Source organism: Dipodomys spectabilis, unplaced genomic scaffold (assembly GCF_019054845.1).
Source record: "Dipodomys spectabilis isolate Male_0828 unplaced genomic scaffold, ASM1905484v1 ptg000495l, whole genome shotgun sequence".
Taxonomy (NCBI): domain Eukaryota; kingdom Metazoa; phylum Chordata; class Mammalia; order Rodentia; family Heteromyidae; genus Dipodomys; species Dipodomys spectabilis.
The window spans coordinates 583,274-608,442 of record NW_024871172.1 but is presented as its reverse complement, the minus strand read 5'-3'; the positions used below and the strand labels follow the sequence as shown (position 1 = coordinate 608,442).

General features: G+C 58.9%; 1 protein-coding gene across 1 annotated transcript; it reads left to right on the top strand.

The window, feature by feature from the left end:
• Positions 1-23,784, top strand: Spatc1 (spermatogenesis and centriole associated 1). The gene is made up of 5 exons (XM_042669386.1): positions 1-190; positions 14,724-15,194; positions 15,280-15,633; positions 15,709-15,848; positions 23,155-23,784. Exons 1-5 carry the CDS (start codon positions 1-3, stop codon positions 23,482-23,484), a joined length of 1,485 nt encoding a protein of 494 aa, XP_042525320.1. The 3' UTR covers positions 23,485-23,784.
• Positions 23,785-25,169: the final 1,385 nt, after the last annotated feature.

The window sequence follows — 25,169 nt, the reverse complement described above, 5'->3', positions numbered from 1 at the left end:
ATGTCTCTACCCATCAATTATGAGGGTCTTCGGCACCAGATAGAGAAGCTGGTGCGGGAAAATGAGGAGCTGAAGAAGCTGGTGCGGCTCATCCGGGAGAATCACGAGCTCAAATCTGCAATCAAGACTCAGGCAGGCGGCTTCAACAGCGGGCTCTGCGAGGTGGCCACAGGGACTCCCCAGAATCCAGGTAACCACGCGGGGCGGGGCCAAGGACAGTGGGGGGGCGGGGGGGGGAGTGAGGCTGCCCAGAAAGGGCCGTTCCCTGTGCCAGAGTACACTTGGGGGACACAGACCCACAGGTGGGAAGGGCAAACCCCGGCCTAATTCCACCCCCCTCTGCCCCTCCTCCCCACTTAACACCAAGACTGCAAACTTCCCACCTGTGGAACCCAAGCCTGCCGCCCCGCCAGACCCAGCCTGGCCCAAGTCCTGGAGCCCCCCGCTGGGCCCTCCTCCCTTACAGCAGCCTTTCCCAGCACTGGCCACGTGCGCGTCCTTATTCCTCCCTGGTAACTCTCCACTTAGAGATGGCCACTCACGCGTGGAATCTGAAACAAGAGCTAGAACTTGAGGCTTGGGATTTGTGAGTGCGTGACCGGTGGCTGAAGCTGGGGCTGCTCGGGGAGGGCGACACAGAGGCAGACAGCAGCTCGTGGTGTTGCGGGGAAAGCTGAAGGGATGGTCCACAGGCTCAGCCTGAGCAGAGGGGCTTCGGGGTGGCGTCTGAGGCCTCAGTGAGGGAGAGGGGGAGGAATGGAAGCCAGGGTCAGCCCTGTGACGTCTCGGGAGTCTTGAGCGGCCCTTGGAGCCGGTGTCTGGCTCACGGTGAGTAGGTGGTCACCGAGGGTGTGAGCAGAGTGACAAAACACTGGCGCCTATTACTTCCTCGCTGCAATGTCCCTCCTGTGCTAGAGACAGGTGTGTTCCCTCCTCCAAGGGTGGGCACTTCCACCGATCCCGCCGTGCCTGACCTCGGTCCATGCCTGTGCCTCAGGGTCCCCTCCCCGCTCATCAGGCCTAAAACTTCCTCCTTGCCAAGAGCAAGACTGCTCTTTTGTGCTCTCTGACGAGTTACGCCTCTCAGGCTTGGTAACACCCCAACACGGACATTCTAGAAAGGTGCTGGGGGCTTCCTGAGGGCTGCCTGAGCTGCCAGGTGAACGCTGATGGCTCTTCCTGAGCCCAAGCAGGCCTCACCCTCAGCCAACCGTTCCTGCACCACGGCAACTCTGAGGGCCCTGCAGGCCCCGGGGCCCCCGAAGCCTGGCCTTCTGCACCCCAGACACCAGTCTGAGAACTGCAGTCCCGGAGGCCCCTGCTCTCTCCTCTGCCGGCCCCTCCCCCGGCTGGCTACACCCAGCCTGGCAGGGCCAACTTCCCCAGGCCTGGTCGCTAGTGCACGAGCCTCTCCTGGCTTTCAGACAGGAGGGTGCTCCCTTCCTCCTACACCAAAATAGAGCTCTGACCCCGACGCGGACGGCATGCAGACCTGTCCAGTGTTCCCTATTTCCATAAGCCAAACTCAAAAGACAAATGCCTCACATTTTACTCATTAGCTGATTCTAAACCTAAACTACCAACAACAATATGCCATGATTGTAACACGATTGAAACAGAGAGGCTGTTCACTGGAGCGACCCACAGTGGAGAGAGGGAGAGTGGAGGAGTTGCGAGGGCGAATATCACAGAGGTGTAGTTCATGCACACGTAAAAACGGCAGAACGGGATGCGCTGAGGATGGAAAAGAGGATTAAAAAAGTAGATCGGATCATACCACACCAAAACCCCTTGTACAATTTATGCTAGTAAGAAAAGAAGCTGGGCGCTGGCGGCTCACACCTGTAATCCTAACTACTCCGGAGGCTGACATGTGAAGATTATCACTCAAAGCCAGTGCAGGCAGGAAAGTCTGTGAGACTCTTATCTCCAGTTAATTACCAAAAACCAGAAATGGAGCTGCCACTCAAGTAGCCTTGACTAAAACAGCTTAGGGACAGTACCCTGGCCCTGAGGTCAAGCCCCAGAATTGGCCCACACACAGAGACACACAGACACAGTGTGAAAAAATAATATTCCCCGGGAGTTGTGATGTTTAAGAAATCACACAGTTTAAGAATTTAGACTCTGGGCTGGGGTATAGCTCACATTTGCTGCAAATGTGAGGCCCTGGATTCAGTCTCCACTATGGAGAAAGAAGGGAGGAGAAAAACTAGCCTCTGATTTACTACTCATGTGATGACCAAACAAGCCTTAGGTTTATTTTATTTCTCACTAGATAGCCCCGACTGGCCTCCACTTCATGAGTCTCCTACTTCAGCCTCCAGGTGCTGGGTCTATAGGTTCATGCCACCACTGGCTTTTAGATTTGATTCTTTTCTCTTTTATCTTTTTTTGGTGCCAGTCCTGGGGCTTGAACTCAGGGCCTGGGTGCTGTCCTAAACATCTATGCTCAAGGCTAGCATTCTACCACTTGAGCCACAGCTCCGCTTCTGACTTTTTGGTAGTTTATTGGAGCTAATAGACTCTCCTGTCTGGGCTGGCTTTGAACTATGATCCTCAGATCTGGGCCTCCTGAGAAATTAGAAGGGGGAAGCCGAGAGCATTCCAGAAGGGGGGTGGCAAGAATGAAATTACGTGAGTGGGTTTCAGCTCAGACTTTGTGTGTGAGCATGCGCGTGGTGTGCCATGATGGGTGAGTATGGAGCGTACGGAACAGGTACGTGACTGAGACGTGTGTTGGGTATGCGCGTGTGTGTGGAAGCTCGTGTGTGAACACGTGAGAATGTGTTTGTGTGTGAGCTAAGGTGTGTGACACACGCGTGCGTGCGTGTGCTAGGTGTCCACGTGTGTGACTGTGTTGTGTATGGGTGTGCATTAGGAGTGGCGATACAACAAGGAGCCTGGACTTTTCCCTAAGGGGAAACATGATTTCTAACAGGGAGTAATTCTGTTTGTGCTCAGCAGGATCATTCCAGCTGCTGTGTGGAAGCGGGTCTGAGGGGCTGGGCAGACATCGATAGATAGGCTGTGGTCACTCCCATGGGAGTGGACAGCAGGACGCAGGTGGGGGCAATGCATTCATTGAGTAAAAACCAGAAACCCTGACTTCTTGACTGTAAGCTGCCAGCCGGCTGAGGTGGCCGGGTGGCCAGTGCCGCCACTTCCCGAGGACGCACAGCTCACCTCAGCCTGCTAAGGTGGGTCCTTAGAGTTGCTCCACAGGATATCCTGGGGCCATGTCCCCACCCCGTTGCCTCCCCAGCTTGCTTCTGAGCACAACCTTCCTCTTAGAGCCAGTCTCTCTCTTTTTTTTTTGGTCGTGGGGCTTGAACTCTGGGCCTGGGCGCTGTCCCTCAGCTCTTCAGCTCAAGGCCGGTGCTCTACCACTTGAGCCACAGCGCCACTTCTGGTTTTCTGGTGGTTTATTGGAGATAAGAGTCTCACAGACTTTCCTGCCCAGGCTGGCTTTGAACTGCAACCTCAAGTCTCAGCCTCCTGAGCCTCCAGGCGTGAGCCACCAGCGCCCAGCCCAGTCTCTTATTCTTTTTTTTTTTTTTTGATTTTTTTTTATTGTGAAAATACTGTACAGAGGGGTTACAATTACATGGGCAAGATAATGAGTACATTTCTTATCAAGCATTGTAGCCTCCTCTTTTGTTTCCCCTTCCCATCCTCCCCCCGCCCCCCTCATCCTCCCCGCACCCCCTCCCTTGTCCCCCCCCCCCACCCCGCACCAAAGTTGTAATATTTGTTTTCGACATAATGACTTGTACATCTCATTGTTGCAATGGGTCCACCTGTATCCCTATTTAAACGATTTGTTTTTCCCCTTCCCCTCCACAAATTATACCGACATCAAATACAGTGAAAGCAGGGGTTATACTGTGGGGGAGGGCCAGTCTTTTATTCTTGAGCCACAGCACTACTTCTGCTTTTTCTGTGTAGTGGTACTGAGGAATGGAATCCAAGGCTTCATGCATCTTAGGCAAGCGCTCTACCACTGAGCCACCTTCCCACCAGTCTCTTATTCTTACTTGAGCGAGTGCACGAATTGCCCTTTCCTGTGCCATCTTCCTCCCTTGTGCTCAGATCCAGGGCTCTGCCCCAGGCCCGTTCAGAAGGAAGGATGTAAGCAGAGTAGAACTCGGGTGCCGAAGCACGTGAGCCAGGTCCCTGCAGCTCAGGACAGAGCTGAGAGAGAACAGGGGCAGAACAGGGTTCAAATGGGGAGAGAAAGAAGGGAACAGAACGGAGTATAGGATCAGCATTATATCCAGTCCACTACAGGAAGCACAGATTGGAACTCTGAATTCCAGTCTGACCACCTGCGCTGTTACAAAGGTTTATGTGTCAGAGTTAGAAAATAGAACATAATTTGGCAATTGGCTTGAGTGGTAAGTTCCAGGCCCCTGGCATGTGGTATGTGGGCCTCTGTGTGTGCCCACGCACCTGCAAATGCCAGAGGTGAGCCTGGAAAAGGGAAAGGCAGTTCTGGAGAGGGACTGTGAGTTGTATTTTGGACAAACCAATTTTAAACATCCACAAAGCATCCACAGGGAGTGTCAGGCAAAACCAATCCCGAAGCCGGAGAAGAGATCAGTGCTAGACAAACAATGTTGGTAACAGAAACCACAGGAGGGATGAGACGTCCGAAAAGGCCATACACAGTAAGAAGGGACTGGGGAAGGAAGGACAGACTGGGGAAGGGCAGGTCAGGAAGTTGGCAAAGCAGTGTCCAGAGAGCCAAAGAAAACTTCAACATTTGCTGCCTTAGAAGCCAGGAAACAGCTTCATGGAGGAGAGTGCCAACAGAGTAATGGCTGCTAAGTGGTCAAGCAGAAAAATGTCTATAGACCGGGCACTGGTGGCTCACGCCTGTAATACTAGCTACTCAGGAGTCTGAGATCTGAGCATTATGCTTGAAAGCCCAGGCAAAAGGATCCTGATACTCGTTTTTTTTTTTTTTTTTTTCCTTCTGTCAGTTGTGGGGCTTGAACTCTGGGCCTGGACGCTGTCCCTCAGCTCTTCAGCTCAAGGCAAGCACCACTTGAGCCACAGCACCACTTCCGGTTTTCTAGTGGTTTATTGGAGATTAGAGTCTCACAGACTTTCCTGCCTGGACTGGCTTTGAACTGTGATCCTCAAATCTCAGCCTCCTGAGTAGCTAGGATTATAGACATGAGCCACTGGTGCCCAGCACGATCCTGATATCTTATCTTCTTTTATACTGAAACCCTGTGTTTGGGCAGTGTCCTTGAGTATTTTTTTGCTCAAGGCTACAGCTCTACCAATTGGAGCCACAGCTCTACTTCTGGTTCTCTGGTGGCTTATTTCCTGCTCTGGCTGGCTTTAAACTTCAATCCTCAGATCTCAGCCTCCTGAGTAGCTAGGATTATAGGTATAAGCAACATGCATCAGGACTTATCTCTCTTTAAAGAGCGAAGAGGTAGATGGGGTGGTGTGGCTCAAATGGTAGAACATCATCCTTCAGTAGAAAAACCCGAGTGAGAAGTACAAGGCTCTGAGTTCAAGCCCGGTGCTAACACAGAAACAGAGCCCTAAAAACACCCCCTGCTGCAGCACAGTGTGGGGGGCTGAGCTGAGGGGAGCTGGGGGCAGAATGCCCTGGGTGCCACTCCCAGTACCACACAAAAGGAAAGAGGCAATGGAGAGATGATGGTGGCATCGTGGCTTCGGGTGGCAGGGCTGGGGAGGGAAGGCGGCCACAGAGCGGCTGGGCAGAGGGCACAGCGTCCACCACCTCAAGGCAGCAGAGATAGCAACCTGTTTAGATGTAGAAGGAAGAACCTAGAAGAGAATGGAAACTCACAAGATGAGAAAGGGACACTTTGGGGGCTGGGGGAGCCCCTGACTGAAGGAAGATCATTTACCCCACTGTCCCGGAGGCCAAGAGCAGTGTGGGTGTCAGGAGATGGAGATGCAGAGATTGCATGTTCTCTGTGAAAACGCCCTCTCTGAGAGCGCGTGATGGGGAGGGGAGGTCTGAAACTGCTGTTGGAGGAGGGCCTGGGAGGGAGCCTGGGGCGTGTGCTGGCTGAGGGCAGGCAGCGCATCGGGAAGCGGTGCGTGGCGCAGTGAGGATGCTTCACGAACATCCAGGCTCTGCTGGCTGAGAGAGAAACAGAAACCAGGAAGGCTGTCAAATGGAAGGAAGCAGACCAAGTGTACTAGTGATCTGGAAAGGCTCAAAGACCAGGTGGCTGGCCGAGATCTTCCAAGCCAACCAGAAGGCACAACTTGTGGTCAGAATGGGCAATCTGAGTGGCAGGAAATAAGTAAATGTTGGCTGTTGGCCGAATTAACCGAACAAACCAGTGCCAAGAGGTTCAGACCTTGGCTCACACGGAGCAGATGGTGGTTAAGCCAAGACAGGATCCAAACTAGGCCCTCCTGCTCCTCAGAACCCTGCACTGGGCTATCTCTGCCAGCTAGAGGACACGAGGAGCAGAGGAGAGGAAATGAAGGCTGGAGTGCCCAAGACCCAAAACAGCCACTACTCAGAAAACGGTCCTTCCCCAGACCTGTCAGACCTGGCTTCTCCACACAGAAGTCCAAAACGGGGTCAGGGTGGCACGGGCGGGCAGCGGCCAGCACGGGCCAGGCAGGCGCGACCGGTGTCTGGGGAGGCGTGCTGTTCTTGCAGCCCAGTGCACCTCCCGACTCATTCCTCACTCTCACCCCTGAGAGCTGGGCCCGGCTTCGTTCCTTGTCAAAGGGAAGACGCTTGTTCCCACGGGGGCAGCATGCCCCTTTGCCAGGAAGGATGGGGAACTGGCCCAGCCCCCAGACTTCACCCTGTTCCAGGAACTTTCTCCTCCCCCAAGACCCAACAGTGCCATGCGCCCCGCCCCACCCCGGACTCAGCCCTGCAGCCTCAGCACCCTCTTCAGGCAGAGTCTGCTCAGGAACCCCGGAGACCTTTTCCCCCACAGCACCCTTCCAAACAACCTGTCCTAGACAGACATACCCGGTTTTCCCAGGACCTTCTCCTCCCTCAGGACCTCCTCCTCCCTCAGCCTCCTCCTCCCTCAGCCTCCTCCTCCCTCAGGACCTCCTCCTCCCTCAGGACCTCCTCCTCCCTCAGGACCTCCTCCTCCCTCAGGACCTCCTCCTCCCTCAGCCTCCTCCTCCCTCAGCCTCCTCCTCCCTCAGGACCTCCTCCTCCCTCAGCCTCCTCCTCCCTCAGCCTCCTCCTCCCTCAGGACCTCCTCCTCCCTCAGGACCTCCTCCTCCCTCAGCCTCCTCCTCCCTCAGGACCTCCTCCTCCCTCAGGACCTCCTCCTCCATCAGGACCTCCTCCTCCCTCAGCCTCCTCCTCCCTCAGCCTCCTCCTCCCTCAGCCTCCTCCTCCCTCAGGACCTCCTCCTCCCTCAGCCTCCTCCTCCCTCAGGACCTTCTCCTCCCTCAGCCTCCTCCTTCCTCAGCCTCCTCCTCCCTCAGGACCTCCTCCTCCCTCAGGACCTCCTCCTCCCTCAGCCTCCTCCTCCCTCAGGACCTCCTCCTCCCTCAGCCTCCTCCTCCCTCAGGACCTTCTCCTCCCTCAGGACCTCCTCCCTCAGCCTCCTCCTCCCTCAGCCTCCTCCTCCCTCAGGACCTCCTCCTCCCTCAGGACCTCCTCCTCCCTCAGCCTCCTCCTCCCTCAGGACCTCCTCCTCCCTCAGCCTCCTCCTCCCTCAGCCTCCTCCTCCCTCAGCCTCCTCCTCCCTCAGGACCTCCTCCTCCCTCAGGACCTCCTCCTCCCTCAGCCTCCTCCTCCCTCAGCCTCCTCCTCCTCCCTCAGCCTCCTCCTCCCTCAGCCTCCTCCTCCCTCAGCCTCCTCCTCCCTCAGCCTCCTCCTCCCTCAGGACCTCCTCCTCCCTCAGCCTCCTCCTCCCTCAGCCTCCTCCTCCCTCAGGACCTCCTCCTCCCTCAGGACCTCCTCCCTCAGCCTCCTCCTCCCTCAGCCTCCTCCTCCCTCAGCCTCCTCCTCCCTCAGGACCTCCTCCTCCCTCAGCCTCCTCCTCCCTCAGCCTCCTCCTCCTCCCTCAGCCTCCTCCTCCCTCAGCCTCCTCCTCCCTCAGGACCTCCTCCTCCCTCAGAGCCTCCTCCTCCCTCAGCCTCCTCCTCCCTCAGCCTCCTCCTCCCTCAGGACCTCCTCCTCCCTCAGGACCTCCTCCTCCCTCAGGACCTCCTCCTCCCTCAGCCTCCTCCTCCTCCCTCAGGACCTCCTCCTCCCTCAGCCTCCTCCTCCCTCAGGACCTCCTCCTCCCTCAGCCTCCTCCTCCCTCACGACCTCCTCCCTCAGCCTCCTCCTCCCTCAGCCTCCTCCTCCCTCAGCCTCCTCCTCCCTCAGGACCTCCTCCTCCCTCAGGACCTCCTCCTCCCTCAGCCTCCTCCTCCCTCAGGACCTCCTCCTCCCTCAGCCTCCTCCTCCCTCAGCCTCCTCCTCCCTCAGCCTCCTCCTCCCTCAGGACCTCCTCCTCCCTCAGCCTCCTCCTCCCTCAGGACCTCCTCCCTCAGCCTCCTCCTCCCTCAGGACCTCCTCCTCCCTCAGCCTCCTCCTCCCTCAGCCTCCTCCTCCCTCAGCCTCCTCCTCCCTCAGGACCTCCTCCTCCCTCAGGACCTCCTCCTCCCTCAGCCTCCTCCTCCCTCAGGACCTCCTCCTCCCTCAGCCTCCTCCTCCCTCAGCCTCCTCCTCCCTCAGGACCTCCTCCTCCCTCAGCCTCCTCCTCCCTCAGCCTCCTCCTCCCTCAGGACCTCCTCCTCCCTCAGAGCCTCCTCCTCCCTCAGGACCTCCTCCTCCCTCAGCCTCCTCCTCCCTCAGGACCTCCTCCTCCCTCAGCCTCCTCCTCCCTCAGCCTCCTCCTCCCTCAGGACCTCCTCCTCCCTCAGAGCCTCCTCCTCCTTCAGGACCTCCTCCTCCCTCAGCCTCCTCCTCCCTCAGCCTCCTCCTCCCTCAGGACCTCCTCCTCCCTCAGAGCCTCCTCCTCCCTCAGGACCTCCTCCTCCCTCAGCCTCCTCCTCCCTCAGCCTCCTCCTCCCTCAGGACCTCCTCCCTCAGGACCTCCTCCTCCCTCAGCCTCCTCCTCCCTCAGGACCTCCTCCTCCCTCAGCCTCCTCCTCCCTCAGCCTCCTCCTCCCTCAGGACCTCCTCCTCCCTCAGCCTCCTCCTCCCTCAGCCTCCTCCTCCCTCAGCCTCCTCCTCCCTCAGGACCTCCTCCCTCAGGACCTCCTCCTCCCTCAGCCTCCTCCTCCCTCAGGACCTCCTCCCTCAGCCTCCTCCTCCCTCAGGACCTCCTCCTCCCTCAGCCTCCTCCTCCCTCACGACCTCCTCCCTCAGCCTCCTCCTCCCTCAGCCTCCTCCTCCCTCAGCCTCCTCCTCCCTCAGGACCTCCTCCTCCCTCAGGACCTCCTCCTCCCTCAGCCTCCTCCTCCCTCAGGACCTCCTCCTCCCTCAGCCTCCTCCTCCCTCAGCCTCCTCCTCCCTCAGGACCTCCTCCTCCCTCAGGACCTCCTCCTCCCTCAGCCTCCTCCTCCCTCAGCCTCCTCCTCCCTCAGGACCTCCTCCTCCCTCAGCCTCCTCCTCCCTCAGCCTCCTCCTCCCTCAGGACCTCCTCCTCCCTCAGCCTCCTCCTCCCTCAGGACCTCCTCCTCCCTCAGCCTCCTCCTCCCTCAGCCTCCTCCTCCCTCAGCCTCCTCCTCCCTCAGGACCTCCTCCTCCCTCAGGACCTCCTCCTCCCTCAGCCTCCTCCTCCCTCAGCCTCCTCCTCCCTCACGACCTCCTCCCTCAGCCTCCTCCTCCCTCAGCCTCCTCCTCCCTCAGGACCTCCTCCTCCCTCAGGACCTCCTCCTCCCTCAGCCTCCTCCTCCCTCAGCCTCCTCCTCCCTCAGCCTCCTCCTCCCTCAGCCTCCTCCTCCCTCAGGACCTCCTCCTCCCTCAGCCTCCTCCTCCCTCAGGACCTCCTCCTCCCTCAGGACCTCCTCCTCCCTTAGCCTCCTCCTCCCTCAGCCTCCTCCTCCCTCAGGACCTCCTCCTCCCTCAGCCTCCTCCTCCCTCAGCCTCCTCCTCCCTCAGGACCTCCTCCTCCCTCAGCCTCCTCCTCCCTCAGGACCTCCTCCTCCCTCAGCCTCCTCCTCCCTCAGCCTCCTCCTCCCTCAGAGCCTCCTCCCTCCGAATCCTCTTCTTGCCCTGGAGACCCGTCCTCATTCTCCACTGGCCAGCTGGAGTGAGAGTGGGAACAGCCCTTACTCACGGACAGCCCGCTTCTAAACCGCGCTCCAGCCCCAGGCCCCGCCCCGGAAACACCTTGCGCATCCTTGCACAGGCCCCACCCCGGAAACATGCCCCAGGCGTCCTAGCACAGGCCCTGCCCCAGGGCCCCGCCCCCTCCCCGGTACGGCCCTGCCCCAGGGCCCCGCCCCCTCCCTGGCAGACCCGGCCCCCAGAGCCCCGCCCCCTCCCTGGCAGACCCGGCCCCCAGAGCCCCGCCCCCTCCCTGGCAGACCCGGCCCCCAGAGCCCCGCCCCCTCCCCCGTACGGCCCTGCCCCAGAGCCCCGCCCCCTCCCTGGCAGACCCGGCCCCCAGAGCCCCGCCCCCTCCCCCGTACGGCCCTGCCCCAGAGCCCCGCCCCCTCCCTGGCAGACCCGGCCCCCAGAGCCCCGCCCCCTCTGGCAGACCCGTTCCCCAGAGCCCCGCCCCACGTCCTGGGACGGCCCCGCCCCCAGCGCCCCGCCCCGGCCTGTGCCCCGCCTGCACGGCAGTGTCTGGCCCCACCCCAGCCCCCCCACCTAGGCTGGCCCTGAGAAGCCGGGTGTGGCTGGAGTTCTCCCTGGCGGTACAGCAGCAGTCACACATCTAAGACCTCACGTTTGCTTCTTGCCCTCAGCGGTGTGATGTCACAGACCTACTCCTGGACCCTAACAATTGAACGCGTGGGTGCACATGACAGGCTCCAGTGCTGTGCTCAAACCCAGCAAGATTTTCAGCTAAATACAAATCATAGACAAGTTGGAGCATCAATCCATTTTATCCACATTTCCAATACAGCCACCCCTGTGTGCCTGCTGGGTGCTGTAATCCTACTCAGGAGGCTGAAATCTGAGGATCTCGGTACCAGCATAAAGCTAGATGTGGAGCTGTGGCTCAAGAGGAAGAACACCAACTTTGGGTGGAAAAGCTTAGGAACAGTGGCTAGTGAAGTATCCCAACTTCCCGGGGCCAGTGGGACTCGAACCAACAATTGGCAAAAGGAGTCACCAGCACTCAGTCATTGTGGCTGGAAGCCTTTTTTGTTGTTGTTGGTCATGGCTCTTCAGCTCAAGACGAGTGCTCTACCACTTGAGCCACACAGCACCACTTTCAGTTTTCTGGTGATTAATTGGAGATAAGAGTCTCACGGACTTTCTTGCCTGGGCTGGCATTGAACTGTGATCCTCGATGTCAGCCTGCTGAGTAGCTATAGGATTACAGGCGTGAGCCACCAGTGCTTGACTTGGAAACCTTTTATTAGCCACATGGTGTCTGTCCCCAGCTCGCAGGGCTTCGGAGAACAGCCCTATTTGCTTTTCATGGGGGATTTTTATAGGAAAGGGTTCACATCGGTGATGTTTCCCAGAGCAAGCAAGCAAGGTTACAGATGCAAAACAGCCTTGAGTCACAAGAGCACAGGCAAAACATAATCTTGACTTGGGCAGCATGATCGATACTATTGATATTGACATTATTAGACAAAGTCAAAACAACCCCTTGGCTTACAGAAGTCAAAACTTAACCTTGGGAAGAAATAGTATATTTTAAATCTCAAAACATTAGAAACTCATTCCCATGCGTGGGGGGGTGCACTGAAATTTCCCTTACAGAAATGATGTTTATTGTAAGCTCCTGGCTAATGCAGCAACAGCTGGTGAGAAGCCCCAAGGTTGTCGGTGGCTTCAGCAATGTTTGTGATAAACTGCAAAGCTGCCAGCCTGGGAAACCTGAGAGGGGGAGAGATGTTCTGCTTTTTAGCAAGGATGGAAAGGGACTAAGTTAGCCTTACCTTGGAGTTTTGTTTTTTCTTTTTGGGGGGGAGGCAGTCCAGTCATGGGCCTGAACTCTGGGCCTGGGCGCTGTCCCTCAGCTCTTCAGCTCAAGGCTAACTCTCCACCACTTGAGCCACAGCGCCACTTCCAGGTTTTTTTTTTTTTTTTCTGCTTATGTGGTGCTGAGGAATCCAACCCAGGGCCTCATGCATGCAAGGCAAGTGCTCTACCACTGAGCCACCTTCCCAGCCCTGGAGTTTTTCTTTACCAAGAGGTTTTGCCCTTTATCAATGATTTTGTTCTGTTTTCTGATTTCAAATTTTTGTTCCCACGGATATCTTTTTTTTTTTTTTTGCCGGTTGTGGGGCTTGAACTCTGGGTTTGGGTGCTGTCCCTCAGCTCTTCAGCTCAAGGCTAGCGCACTACCACTTGAACCACTTCCAGCTTTTTCTGCGTATGTGGTGCTGAGGAATCCAACCCAGGGCCTCATGCATGCAAGGCAAGCGCTCTACCACTGAGCCACCTTCCCAGCCCAGGGATATCCTCCTTTTCCAAGGGAAGGGGCTCAGGGGAGAGAGTAAGTTTACTGCAGCAGGAGGGACTGAGACTAAACCACAGAAGGAACTTTTCTGCCAGTGAATAGTAATTCAGATACCTTGATTTTTTTTGGTGGGGATCATCACACTAGGTCATGAGTTCAGGACACAGACACAGACACACACACAAAGCTATGGATCCATAAAGGTTTATTGTCACACATCATCCTTGGTCATTCACTGCTGAGTTTTCTTTGACTGCTTTCTTTGGATTGCAGATTGTGACAAGAGACCACATGGCTGGCAGAGCTGGAAGTATTCACCACCTTAACTTCTGCAGAAAATGCTCGCCATCCTTGATCTATGTAAACATGTTAAGCACATTTCCCAAGAAATAAGGTTTAGTTTCTGATAGTGACTGACCAGGTCTACCAGTAATTCTTATTCTCTCTTTTTTTTTTTTCCTTTTTCTGGTCCTGAGGCTTGAACTCATGGCCTAGGTACTGTCCCTCAGCTGTTGTGGCTCTACTTGAGACACAACTCTGCTGCCAGCTTTTTTTAATTAATTGGTGATCAAGAGTCTCAGACTTTCCTGCCCAGGCTGGCTTTGAAACACAGCTCTGAGATCTCAGCCTCCTGTATAGCTAGGATTACAGGTGTGAGCCACTAGTACCCAGCATTATTTGTGCTCATCCCCTATTTGCGCTCAGCTATAACCACATACTTATTGCTTTTATAACAGTAACAACCAGTTGGAAATTTCCAGGGATTGGAGGTGTGGTTCATGCATAAGGCCCTGAGAGCTATCCCCAGCACCACAAATTAAAGGGGAAGGGAGTGAGTGTGTGTGTGTGTTTGTGCGCTTGCGCATGCGCACGCGAGTGCATGTGCATGTCCACTTAGGAGATTCCCCAAGTACAGAAACTCTCCCTGCTCTCTGGCCCACTAGCAATTGTGCCTCCAAGGGGCTTCTCCCCAAAGCAGTGGTTCATCTTCTCCAGAGCTGATGGAGAATGGAGAACGGCTGGGGCTCCCAGCCCCGGGCTGGGCCTGGCTGGGTCCACTCTGCCTTCATGCACCTGCCTTCCCCGTCAGGTGGCCTGTGCGGTCCAGGACCACACGAGGCTCTGCCTGCTGACCCAGGCCTCTCGGGAGGACCTTGCCTTGTAGAACCATCAGGATGATGGTCCCAGGCCTAGACTCTGCTTGCCAGCTTGGCCACCTGAGAGTCCAGCCACTAAGCTCTCCTCCAGCTCAGCGCAGGGATTCAGTTGAGGGTGGGTTCCAGAGCACAGGTACAGAGGAGGAAAGCCCAGAGAGGAAAGACTAGGAACTGAGGCCCAGCGGCTGACTCACCTGCACCCTCTGATGTGGAAGCAGCAGATCTTCAAGTCTTCAGCTGCTCAAGTCTCCTGGGGCGTCACCTAAGAAGGAAGGCTCCCAAGGGGTTAGGTCAGAGGCAGATCAGGACCTTGGCCAGGCTATGCCGGGGCGCCAGGGCCTCCCCGGGGTCCCAGCTGGCTCCCCGAGGGCCTCCCCTGGTCTCCCCCCCAGGGCTTCCCCCTGGTCTCCCCCCCAGAACCTCCCCCAGGACCTACCCCGTGTCTCCCCGGGTCCCCCCCAGGACCTCTCCCGGGTTGCTCCCCCAAGACCTCCCCTAGGACCTCCCCCGGGGTCTCCTCCAGGACCTCTCCAGGACCTCCCCCGGGTCTCCCCCAGGACCTCCCCCGGGTCTCCCCCCAGGCCCTCCCCCAGGACCTCCCCCGGGTTCCCCCCAGGACCTCCCCCGGGTCTCCCCCAGGACTTCCCCCAGGACCTCCCCTGGGTCTCCCCCCAGGACCTCCCACGGGCCCCCCCAGGACCTCCCTCGGGTCTCCCCCAGGACCTCCCTCGGGTCTCCCCCAGGACCTCCCCCGGTCTCCCCCAGGACCTCCCCCGGGCCCCCCCAGGACCTCCCCCGGGTCCCCCCCAGGACCTCCCCCGGGTCTCCCCCAGGTCTCCCTCAGGACCTCCCCCAGGACCTCCCCCGGGTCTCCCCCAGGACCTCCCTCGGGCCCCCCCAGGACCTCCCTCGGGCCCCCCCAGGACCTCCCCCGGGTCTCCCCCAGGACCTCCCCCGGGTTTCCCCCCAGCCCCGTCTCAGCGCGCTCTCTGCCCCCCAGGTGTCTTCCTGCCCGCCGTGGCCGCGACCGAGCCGGCCCTGGAGGAGCTGGGGGTGGTGGCGCTGGCCGACATGCTGAGCGGCCCGCAGCCGGGCCCCTCGGCCGGGCCGCTCGTGGGCGCCCTGGGCAGCCCGCTCGGCCCGCTGCTGGCCGGCCCGGTGCCCGTGCAGCAGGCCGGCCCGTTCGCCGGGCTCCTGGCCGGCCCGGGGGCGGCGCTGCCCGGCGCGCTGGGCCTGGCCGCAGCCACCGGGTCGGTGGCCGCGTCGCTCAGCAACCCGCTGGTGGCGCCCGCGGCCGGGCCGGTGGCCGTGTCGCTCAGCTCCCCGCTGCTCGCCGCCGCGCCGCCGCCCGGGGCGCCCGCCCGAGGCCCGGGGCCGCCCGAGGCCCCGCGCGTGCGGCTGGCGGAGCCGCCCCGCGCCGCGCCCCCCGCGCCGCACCCCTCGGCCAGCGCGGGGCTCGCCGCCCCCAAAGGTAACGGGGGCCGGGGCCCGCGGGCGGGGGACCCCCGCGCCCCGCCCGCGGTAACCCTCTCCTTTCTGCCCCTCCACGCCACTAGTCACACTGTCCGGCGATCCCCGGCCGACCCGGGACCCAGAGCCGCTCAGCGCGGCGCGGGTGGGCGCGCCCCGCCAGGCCTCCCCCGCGGGCGCCGCCCCGGCCCCGGCCCCCGCGCCCCCGCCGTCCCCCCGGGCCGCGCCGCCCCGCGCGCACCGCCCCGCACGCGCCAGGCCCGCGCCCCGCACCCCCCCGCGCAACCCCCACTCCCCGCCCCGCACCTCCTCCTCTCCGGCTTCAGTCAACGACGCCCGGGGGCCCCGCGCCACGGAGCCGACGCCGCGGAAGGCCGTCCAGGAGCCGGACCGGAAGGCGGCGCACCGCAAGGCCGGCAGGTTCCCCGACGCCTCCCGAGGTGAGCGCGGGGCCGAGCGCGCGGCCCGCGGGGCCCCCGGCCGCCCCCGCCCACAGCGGCTCCTGTCGCCCCCAGAGCCCAAGCAGCTGGCCTGGGAGCGGCTGGTCGGGGAGATCGCCTTCCAGCTGGACCGCCGGATCCTGTCCAGCATCTTCCCCGAGCGCGTGCGCCTCTACGGCTTCACCGTCTCCAACATCCCGGAGAAGATCATCCAGGTGCGCGCGCGGCCGGGGCAGGACGGGGTGGGGCGGGGCGCCCGGAGGGCCGGGACCGTCCCCCACCGCCAGGGCCCTGGGGACGCCCTGCCCCGCCCCCGCGGGGGTCCCCGGGGACCGGCCCCTCTTAGAACATGCTGGAACATGTCTCAGTCCTAGGGCGAATGGCTGGCTGCAGACGGCTGGGGGGGGTCAGACAAGGGCCAGACGGGGGGGGGGGGTGGGGGGGGGTGGGGGGGAGAGAGGAGCAGACGACTGGGGGGGTCAGACAAGGGCCAGAGGGGGGGGGAGCAGACGGCTGGGGGGGTCAGACAAGGGCCAGACGGGGGGGGGGGGAGCAGACGGCTGGGGGGGTCAGACAAGGGCCAGATGGGGGGGGAGCAGACGGCTGGGGGGGTCAGATAAGGACCAGAGGGGGGGGGGGAGCAGACGGCTGAGGGGGGTCAGACAAGGGCCAGACCGGGGGGGGGGGGGGGTGGAGCAGACGGCTGGGGGGGCCAGACGGGGGAGGGGGAGCAGACGGCTGGGGGGGCCAGACAAGGGCCAGATGGGGGGGGGGAGCAGACGGCTGGGGGGGATCAGACAAGGGCCAGACGGGGGGGGGGGGGGGGAGCAGACGGCTGGGGGGGTCAGACAAGGGCCAGACGGGGGGGGGGGGAGCAGACGGCTGGGGGGGGTCAGACAAGGGCCAGGCGGGGGGGGGGGGGGGGGGAGCAGACGGCTGGGGGGTCAGACAAGGGCCAGACGGGGGGGGGGGGGGGCGGGGAGAGGAGCAGACGGCTGGGGGGTCAGACAAGGGCCAGACGGGGGGGGGGGGGGCGAGGAGCAGACGACTGGGGGGGGGGGGTCAGACAAGGGCCAGACGGGGGGGCGGGGAGCAGACGAAGGCCAGACGGCGCTGGGGCAGATGGCATCGGGGGCAGAGGGCCAGCCGGGGAGCAGACGCGCGGGGCGAGGTCTCACCGCGGGGAGGGGCCCCGGGCGCCCGCGGGTCCGGCCTGAGCCCGCCCTCTGCTTGAGCCGCGGTGGTAGGAAGTGCGGAGGAAATGTCCCGGAGGCGGGCGGTGAGACGGTCTCGCGGGACCCCACCCGCCTTCTGGGTCCCTTACAGCTAAGGTCTCCACTAGGCAGGCAGACAAGCAGACAGACAGGCAGACAGGCAGGCAGGGTCAGCTGAGGCAGGGTCTGGGGTAGCTTGTCGCGGGAGTGGGGCAAGCTGGCAGCAGGGTGCAGATGGGACCTTACCTGTGTTACAGGAGAGGGCTTCTGGGGCTTGTGTTTTCCTGCATCCGGGTCCTGGGGCTGGAGTACAGCATCTGCTTTTAGCAGACACATCTACACCAAGTACGGCGCTCAGCTGGCAGCTGCAGGGTGTGCCGGGAGGGGAGGGCAGGGGAGGGAGGGAGATCATTCTATTCGATCCAGCAGGTCTGCAGAGAGGGCAGTGCTAAGATATGGCGGTCGAAGGGAAAGGTGAGTGCTTTTAGTTTGACATTTTCCATCGAAAATATCCTTCAGCTAGGTGGTCAGAATTGCCCACCTTTTCATTTACATTTTGTATCTTGTTTAAGAAATCCTTCTGGCCAGGCACCAGTGGGCTCACCCCTGTAATCCTAGCCACTCAGGAGTCTGAGATCTGAGGATCACAGTTAGAAGTCAGGCGGGAGAGTCCATGAGGCTTGCATCTCCACTAAACTACCAAAAAAAAAAAAAAAAAGACAAAACAAAAACAAGCCAGAAGTAGAGCTGTGGCTCAAGTGGTAGAGCACTAGCCTTGAGCAAAAGAAGCTCAAGAAATCCAGCCGGGCGCCAGTGGCTCACACCTGTAATTCTAGCTACTCAGGAGGCTGAGATCTGAGGATGGAGGTTCAAAGCCAGCCCAGGCAGGAAAGTCTGTGAGACTCTTATCTCCAATAAACCACCAGAAAACTGGGAGCGGCACTGTGGCTCAAGCGGTAGAGCACTCACCTTGAGCTGAAGAGCTGAGGGACAGCGCCCAGGCCCAGAGTTCAAGCTCCACGACTGACAAAAAAGAAATCCAACAGAAAATCCTGAAAGTATTCTAAGATTCTCTCTCTCTTTTCCTTTCTTTTCTCTCCCTCTTTTTTCTTCCTTTTTTGTGTGCCATCCCGAGGCATGAACTCAGAGCCTGGGCACTATCCTGGAGCTTTAGTGCTCAAGGCTAACACTTTACCATTTATATTCTGTATCTTGTCCTAAGGATTTGAAGTTTAGTTTCTTGGGTCTTTGGCTCTGCCCTGTCTTTACTGTGGAGGGTATACAGTGGGGTGGGCCCTCGTTTGAGATGGACACCCTTTGCCTGACTATTAAGGCTCCCCCGCCGGGTGGGAATGGCCCCAGAGTAGCACAAAGCCACAGTGCAAAGCCTCCACAGGAAGGAGCAGAGGAGCAGGGCCTGGGACAAGGGGTACAGAGACCAGCAGAGGGCGCTGTGGGCAGCGTGGCGGCAGCAGCTGAACTCTTCCTTGGAGGGCCTGGACAGCCTGTGAAGACCCCACCAGCGTCCACCAGTGTTGGCACTGAGCCAGCCTTCTGGAGCTTCGGGATGTAGGACCCAGAATATCCAAGCCCTGAAAGGCTGTCTGGGGGCCGGCTCCACCCGCCCTCCTCCCAGGCCTGCCTTGCCCAGCTCTAGTTCACACTAACCTCGTCCAGGGGGTGATCAGAGATGGGGCATTACTTGAGGCAGACCCATCCTAGCTCTTCTCCCACAGCATCTTGGCTCTTCTTCCATCTAACTTCAATAAGATTGCTCATCAGTGTCGTCTGTTTAAGTTACAGGAAAACGTAGTCCAACCTTTGAGTCGTTTTTCATCACTTTATAGACTGAAATGCAGGATTTACAGGTTGCACATCGTTACACCTGAGGTTCTGTTGCCAGTGGAGACCCACTTTGAGGTTCTGGATGGCATCCAGGGCACTGCTGCTCTATCCCTCTGTCAGACTTAAAATTCAGCACACATGCTGCAGAAGCATGATGTTTGTTTCTGGGTGTTGCCATCTGGTGTCTCATTGCGAAAGGCTATATTTGATTATAAACAAATCTCCATAGTTGCCCATATAGACATTAGTTTCCTGTTGTTTGAAAACGGCTGCTCAAATGGCCTTTGACATAGGGATCTTTTTTGTAATGCTTTTGTTGGTGGTGGTTGTGGTCATGGGGACAGTCTGTAGGGGAGAGCCAGGGAAAGGAGAAGTGATCTATGCACGCAACATCTCTGTGTGTGTCGGAGACAGTTAAGGCACCGGTGAGCTGCAGAGACGGTCACTAGGGTTTGGCATGATACCCCAGTCATTCAGCCTAACAGTCTCCAACCCCAGGTCTAGACCGGCTACCCATGCTGTCATCCGCTGTGACGGGCTCTGTGGGGATCATGCTTTTCTGCCCAAACCCAGAGACACCCTTACTGGGAACACAACCCTGGCTGGATGCTTCTAGATCTAGACTTGAGTTACACCAGGCTGGCAGATCACGGCCCCATTTAGGAGTCAAATTTGCCTTCTGACCTGAAAGCCCTCCACCATCTTGCTTGGGACATTTTCTGTTTCCATATGCATCAAATTTCACTTTTGCCAGACTCCAATTATCTTCTTTTTCTTCACTCCACTGCCAGTGGGCACTAGTGTACCTAAACTCTACCCATGCATGCAACACAAATGCTCACAAAGCTGTAGCCCAGCCCTGCATCTCACCCACCACCACAGATGCCACTGGATAGATCCTTAGGGGGAGTACTTTCAAGTGTGGGATCACATGGACCTGTCTCTGCATCTTTCTTGATGAGAAACACTTCAGGCTGCTTGATTTTTCCTTGACAAATTACCGTCTTTGCATGCAAATTACAGAATTCATTGATGAAAATGCAAGAGGCTTTATTATACTGTAAATATTCAAGTGGTCAGAGACGCTGCAGGCCACACACACACACACACACACACACACACACACACACACACTGGGTTTCTGTGCTACACTTCCAGGAAAAAAATGCCCCCACACCAAAGGTTTTGCTAGTTCCCTGCCTACATAAACCCAAGCTCCCAGGCCAGCCTGCAGACACACAAACACCCCCATGCTGTCACCCTGATGGTGCTCCCCAAAGCCCTGCTCCCCACAGAGCACCACCTTTTCCAGATGGAAGCATCACTCCGTATCTACCTGCTTGGACAAATGGTGTGGAGCAGGTGGTGTTCCGAAGGCCATAGCTGGTGCTGAAGCAGAAGCAGGCAGGTCAGCATATCTGCACTTCAGGTCAAAGCTTTCCTTCAACTCCTCATTGAGAGGTTTTCTTTTTCTTTTCTTTTCTTTCTTCCTTTTTTTTTTGGTCTGGTCGTGGGGCCTGAACTCTGGGCCTGGGCACTGTCCCTCAGCTCTTCAGCTCAAGGCTAGTGCTCTACCACTTGAGCCACAGCGCTACTTCCAGCTTTTTTCTTTTTGCTTATGTGATGCTGAGGAATCGAACCCAGGGCCTCAGGCATGCAAGGCAAGCGCTCTACCACTGAGCCAGCTTCCCAGCCCCTCTTTTTCTTTTTTGTCAGTTGTAGGCCTTGAACTCAGGGCCTAGGTACTGTCCCTGAGCCTCTTTGTGCTCACGGCTAGTGCCCTCCCACTTGACCACAGCGTTACTTCAGCTTTTTCTCCTTATGTGGTGCTGAGGAACCGAGCCCAGGGCCTTGAGCATGCAACACAAGCACTCTAGCACTGAGCCACCTTCCCAGCCCTCCTCTGGAGCTGTTTCCTAATTCCTGCTCTTTGTTACTTCCTTGTCTTTAGGTCTGCTTTGAGGTTTTTGTGTTGCTTTTATTTTTCTTTCTTGAGACAGGGTCTCATTATGTAGCCTTGACTGGCCCTGCTCCCACTGCTCCTAGTCTTCCTGCCTCAGCTGGCAGGTGGCTCTGGTCTGGCAGGTGGCACTGGGCTGGCAGGTGGCACTGACAGGTGGCACTGGGCTGGCAGGTGGCACTGACAGGTGGCACTGGGCTGGCAGGTGGCTCTGGTCTGGCAGGTGGCTCTGGTCTGGCAGGTGGCACTGGGCTGGCAGGTGGCACTGGGCTGACAGGTGGCACTGGGCTGGCAGGTGGCACTGGCAGGTGGCACCGGGCTGGCAGGTGGCACTGACAGGTGGCACTGGGCTGGCAGGTGGCACTGGCAGGTGGCACTGGGCTGGCAGGTGGCACTGGGCTGACAGGTGGCACTAGTCTGGCAGGTGGCTCTGGTCTGGCAGGTGGCACTGGGCTGGCAGGTGGCACTGGGCTGACAGGTGGCACTGGGCTGGCAGGTGGCACTGACAGGTGGCACTGGGCTGGCAGGTGGCACTGACAGGTGGCACTGGGCTGGCAGGTGACACTGACAGGTGGCTCTGGTCTGGCAGGTGGCACTGGCCTGGCAGGTGGCACTGGCAGGTAGCACTGGGCTGGAAGGTGGCACTGGGCTGGCAGATGGCATTGGGCTGGCAGGTGGCACTGACAGGTGGCACTGGGCTGGCAGGTGGCACTGGGCTAGCAGGTGGCACTGGGCTGGCAGGTGACACTGGGCTGGCAGGTGGCACTGGGCTGGCAGGTGGCACTGGGCTGGCAGGTGGCACTGACATGTGGGTGCCATCACATCCATATTTGGCGCTGCAGTTTATTTTGATCTCGTTATTTTATTTTTAAATTGTTATTATAAAGGTTATGTATAAAGGGGCTACAGTTACGTAAGTCAGGTAGATAATGTCACCCTTTCCCTCCTATTATCTCTTTTATTTACTTCTTTTGTTTTCACGTAAGTACATTTAAGAGGTAGGGACATGACTCAAGAAGTAAAATAGCGGGCTGGGAAGGTGGCTCAGTAGTAGAGCGCTTGCCTTGCATGCGTGAGGCCCTAAGTTTGATTCCTCAGCACCACGTAAGCAAAAAGAAAAAGGCGGGAAGTGGCACTGTGGTTCAAGTGGTAGAGCGCTAGCCTTGAGCTGAAGAGCTGAGGGACAGCGCCCCGGCCCAGAGTTCAGGCCCCATGACCAGACCCCCCCCCCAAAAAAAAAAGAAGTAAAATAGCTCCGAGCAAGCACCACACACCCTGAGTTCCAATCCTAGCAGCCACCAAAAAATAAGAATAAATTAAAAAATAAAATATAGCTGGGTGCTGGTGGCTCACGCCTGTAATCCTAGCTACTCAGGAGGCTGAGATCTGAGGATCACAGTTCAATGTCAACCTGATTAAGAAAGTATTCTCCAATTAAAACCACCAGAAAACTGGAAGTGGTTCTGTGGCTCAAGTAGTAGAGTGCTTGCCTTAAGCAAAAGCAGCTCAGAGACAGCATCTAATTCCCAAATTCAAGCCCCACAACTTAAAAAAAAAAAAAAAAAAACAGGGACTGGGAAGGTGGCTCAGTGGTAGAGCGCTTGCCTTGCATGCATGAGGCCCTGAGTTCGATTACTCAGCACCACATAAGCAGAACAAGCCAGAAGTGGCACTATGGCTCAAGTGGTAGAGCGCTAGCCTCGAGCTGAAGAGCTGAGGGACAGCGCCCAGGCCCAGAGTTCAGGCCCCAGGACCGACAAAAAAGAAAGAGAGAGGGAGAGAGAGAGAGAATGAAGTTCCCTCAAATGGGAGATATTAAAAATAGTTAACAAGATAACAAAACCAGGTGCTGGTGGCTCACATCTGTAATCCTAGCTACTCAGGAGGCTGAGATCTTAAGATCTCAATTCAGAGCCAGCCTAGGCAGACAAATCTATGAGACTTTTATCTCCAAGTAACCAACAAAAAGCCTAAAGTAGTGACAAAGTTAAGTGCCAGCACCAGGCGGGAGTGCAAGGCCCAGAACTGGCACAAGAAAGTGACAGACACGGAGCGGTGAGGTGAGGGGGCTGGGGCCGCAGCTCAGCTCTGCGAGGCTGGAGGCCCAGCGTGAGGGGTGGGGCCGACGCCACTGCTGCCCTGGCCCCAGGTGCAGGCACCAGGTTTGGGAGGGGGGGGCCACTGAGGTGATCAGTTCCTCGTCCCAGGAGGCTGCACAGGGCAGAGGCTTAGGACACACAGGTGGAGGGGCCACAGGACAAGGTGCTGCTCAGCGAGGCCGGCGTCAGGCTCCAGCTCAGGTTCAGCTTCCCTTCACCTCCTGGGACAGCCAGGGTCACCTTGGGGACATCGGGAGCTCCTCCCTCTGCTCAGCCTCCTGTGCCCTTCCCCAGCCTCGTGGGCCTCTCCCTGTGCACCCTTGATTGCAGTCAGCCACAGCTGACAGCCTCGCTCAGCCTCTCTGGCCCTGCTTCCCCTGATGGCCGCTCTCCCTCGCCACAGGCCTCCCTGAACCCCACTGACCACAAGCTGGATGAGGAGCTGTGCCAGACACTCACGCAGCGCTACGTGAGCATCATGAACAGGCTGCAGAGCCTGGGCTACAACGGCCGGGTGCACCCGGCGCTGACAGAGCAGCTGGTGAACGCCTATGGCATCTTGAGGGAGCGGCCGGAGCTGGCGGCCTCCGAAGGCGGCTGCTACACGGTGGACTTCCTGCAGCGCGTGCTGGTGGACACCGTGCACCCCAGTATGCTGACCGACGCGCTGCTGCTGCTCTCCTGCCTCAGCCAGCTCGCCCACGACGACGGCAAGCCCATGTTCATCTGGTAACACCGGTGCCAGGCTGGCCCCGGCTCTCCACCACACACTCCTGTGCATGACCATTAAAGCTTCCCACACACGCTAACCTGGCGCCCCACCGCACTCCTGCTCGGAGCCTCTCCACACCCACCATGGGGTTCCGAAAAGAACAGGCAGAAGAGGGCTCAGCGGCTGTCGGCGGGGTGGACAGGAGGCCCAGGTCCTCTTTGCCTGGTGATGAGGGCAGTAGAGGGAGGAGAGCCAGGAGAAAGCAGTCTCCCCAAGATACCCTAGATGGAGGAAGAGGGGGCCCTCATCACAGGACTGCCGCTCAAGCTGGGAGGGAGGGAACCACCCACAGCAGGGGATGGACTGGAAGCAAGACAGGCAGAGACCGGGGGCTGTAAGACGGGTGCTGGCCGAGCCCCACGGACTAGGGGAGGGGGGGAGGGCTGTGGCAGGGCAGAAGGCCCAGGCACAAGGAGAACCCGTGGGGCAGGGGGGGGAAAGGCCCAGGGGCCTCAGGACCGCACAGGCCACGCAGTGTAAAGAACAGGGCTATAGGGGCTGGGAAGGTGGCTCAGTGGTAGAGCGCTTGCCTTGCATGCCTGAGACCCTGGGTTTGATTCCTCAGCACCACATAAAGAAAAAAGCTGGAAGTGGCGCTGTGGCTCAAGTGGTAGAGTGCTAGCCTTGAGCTGAAGAGGGGAGAGACAGCGCCCAGGCCCAGAGTTCAGGCCCTGCAGCTGAGGAGGGTCTTGAAGGCTGGTGCGTGCCAGTCAGGGAGCGGAGACACTACAGGCAACCAGGAATCCAGAGACAGTGCAGATGTGCGGGGTGGCTGAGCCCCATTTGCTGCCTTCCACCCCTTCCACGCCATGTTTACAGAGAAGTTACAAGCAGACAGCTCAATCTCATGCTCAACCCTGGAATAAGGCAGGGGAGAACTCAGGCCAGAGAGTGACATTTGGGGCCCGCCAAGAACAGCTCAGAACCCCCCCCCCCCCAGGTGAAGGGATGGAAGCTTTGCCTAAATCTTTAGGGGAATGTAAGAGGCACTGGCCCCAGGCTGGCAGGGTGTGGATACAGACTCTGCTGGAACTAGAGAGCCTCAGCCCACACTCCTGTGGCTCAGGCCTGTAATCCCCCAGGCTGAGATCCGAGGATCTCGTTTGGAAGCCAGCCTGGGGCTCGAAAGTCCAGGAGTCGCTTATCTCTAACCACAGATTAGGCTTTAGTGGTAGAGTGTTAGCCTTGAGCAAAAAGCAGCTCAGGGAAAGTGTTTGAGCCCAGGTGTGTGTGTGGGGGGGGGGGCAAGCCAGGCACCTGTGGCTCACACCTGTAATCTTAGCTACTAAGGAGGCTGAGACCTGAGGTTTGTAGTTCGAAGCCAGCCTGGATGGGAAAGTCCATGAGGCTTCCCCCTAGTTAAGCACCCAAAGGGCCAGAAGTGGAGCTGTGGCTGAAATGCTGGAGCACTGGAGCACTGGCCTTGAGCAAGAGCGCTCCGGAACAGCATCCAAGCCCTGGGTTCAAGCCCCGGGACTGGCACAAGAGACCCAAGGAGAGCCACGCAAGGCCTGCGGCTCCGAGAAGCCTGGAGCGGGCGGGGGCGCGGGGCGCGGGGCCTGGAGGCGGCCGCACCGCCCAGGGCGGGGCCAACGGTCCCGCGGCCGGCGCGTGGGCAGCGCCGCGACCCACGCTAACGCCCTTGG

Excerpts from the sequence above, each read along its gene's own strand:
- Spatc1 (XM_042669386.1), top strand. The coding sequence starts at position 1 with ATGTCTCTACCCATCAATTATGAGGGTCTTCGGCACCAGATAGAGAAG. Across the intron at positions 191-14,723 it reads AGGGACTCCCCAGAATCCAG|GTGTCTTCCTGCCCGCCGTG; the intron begins GTAACCACGCGG and ends TCTGCCCCCCAG. Across the intron at positions 15,634-15,708 it reads GTTCCCCGACGCCTCCCGAG|AGCCCAAGCAGCTGGCCTGG; the intron begins GTGAGCGCGGGG and ends TGTCGCCCCCAG.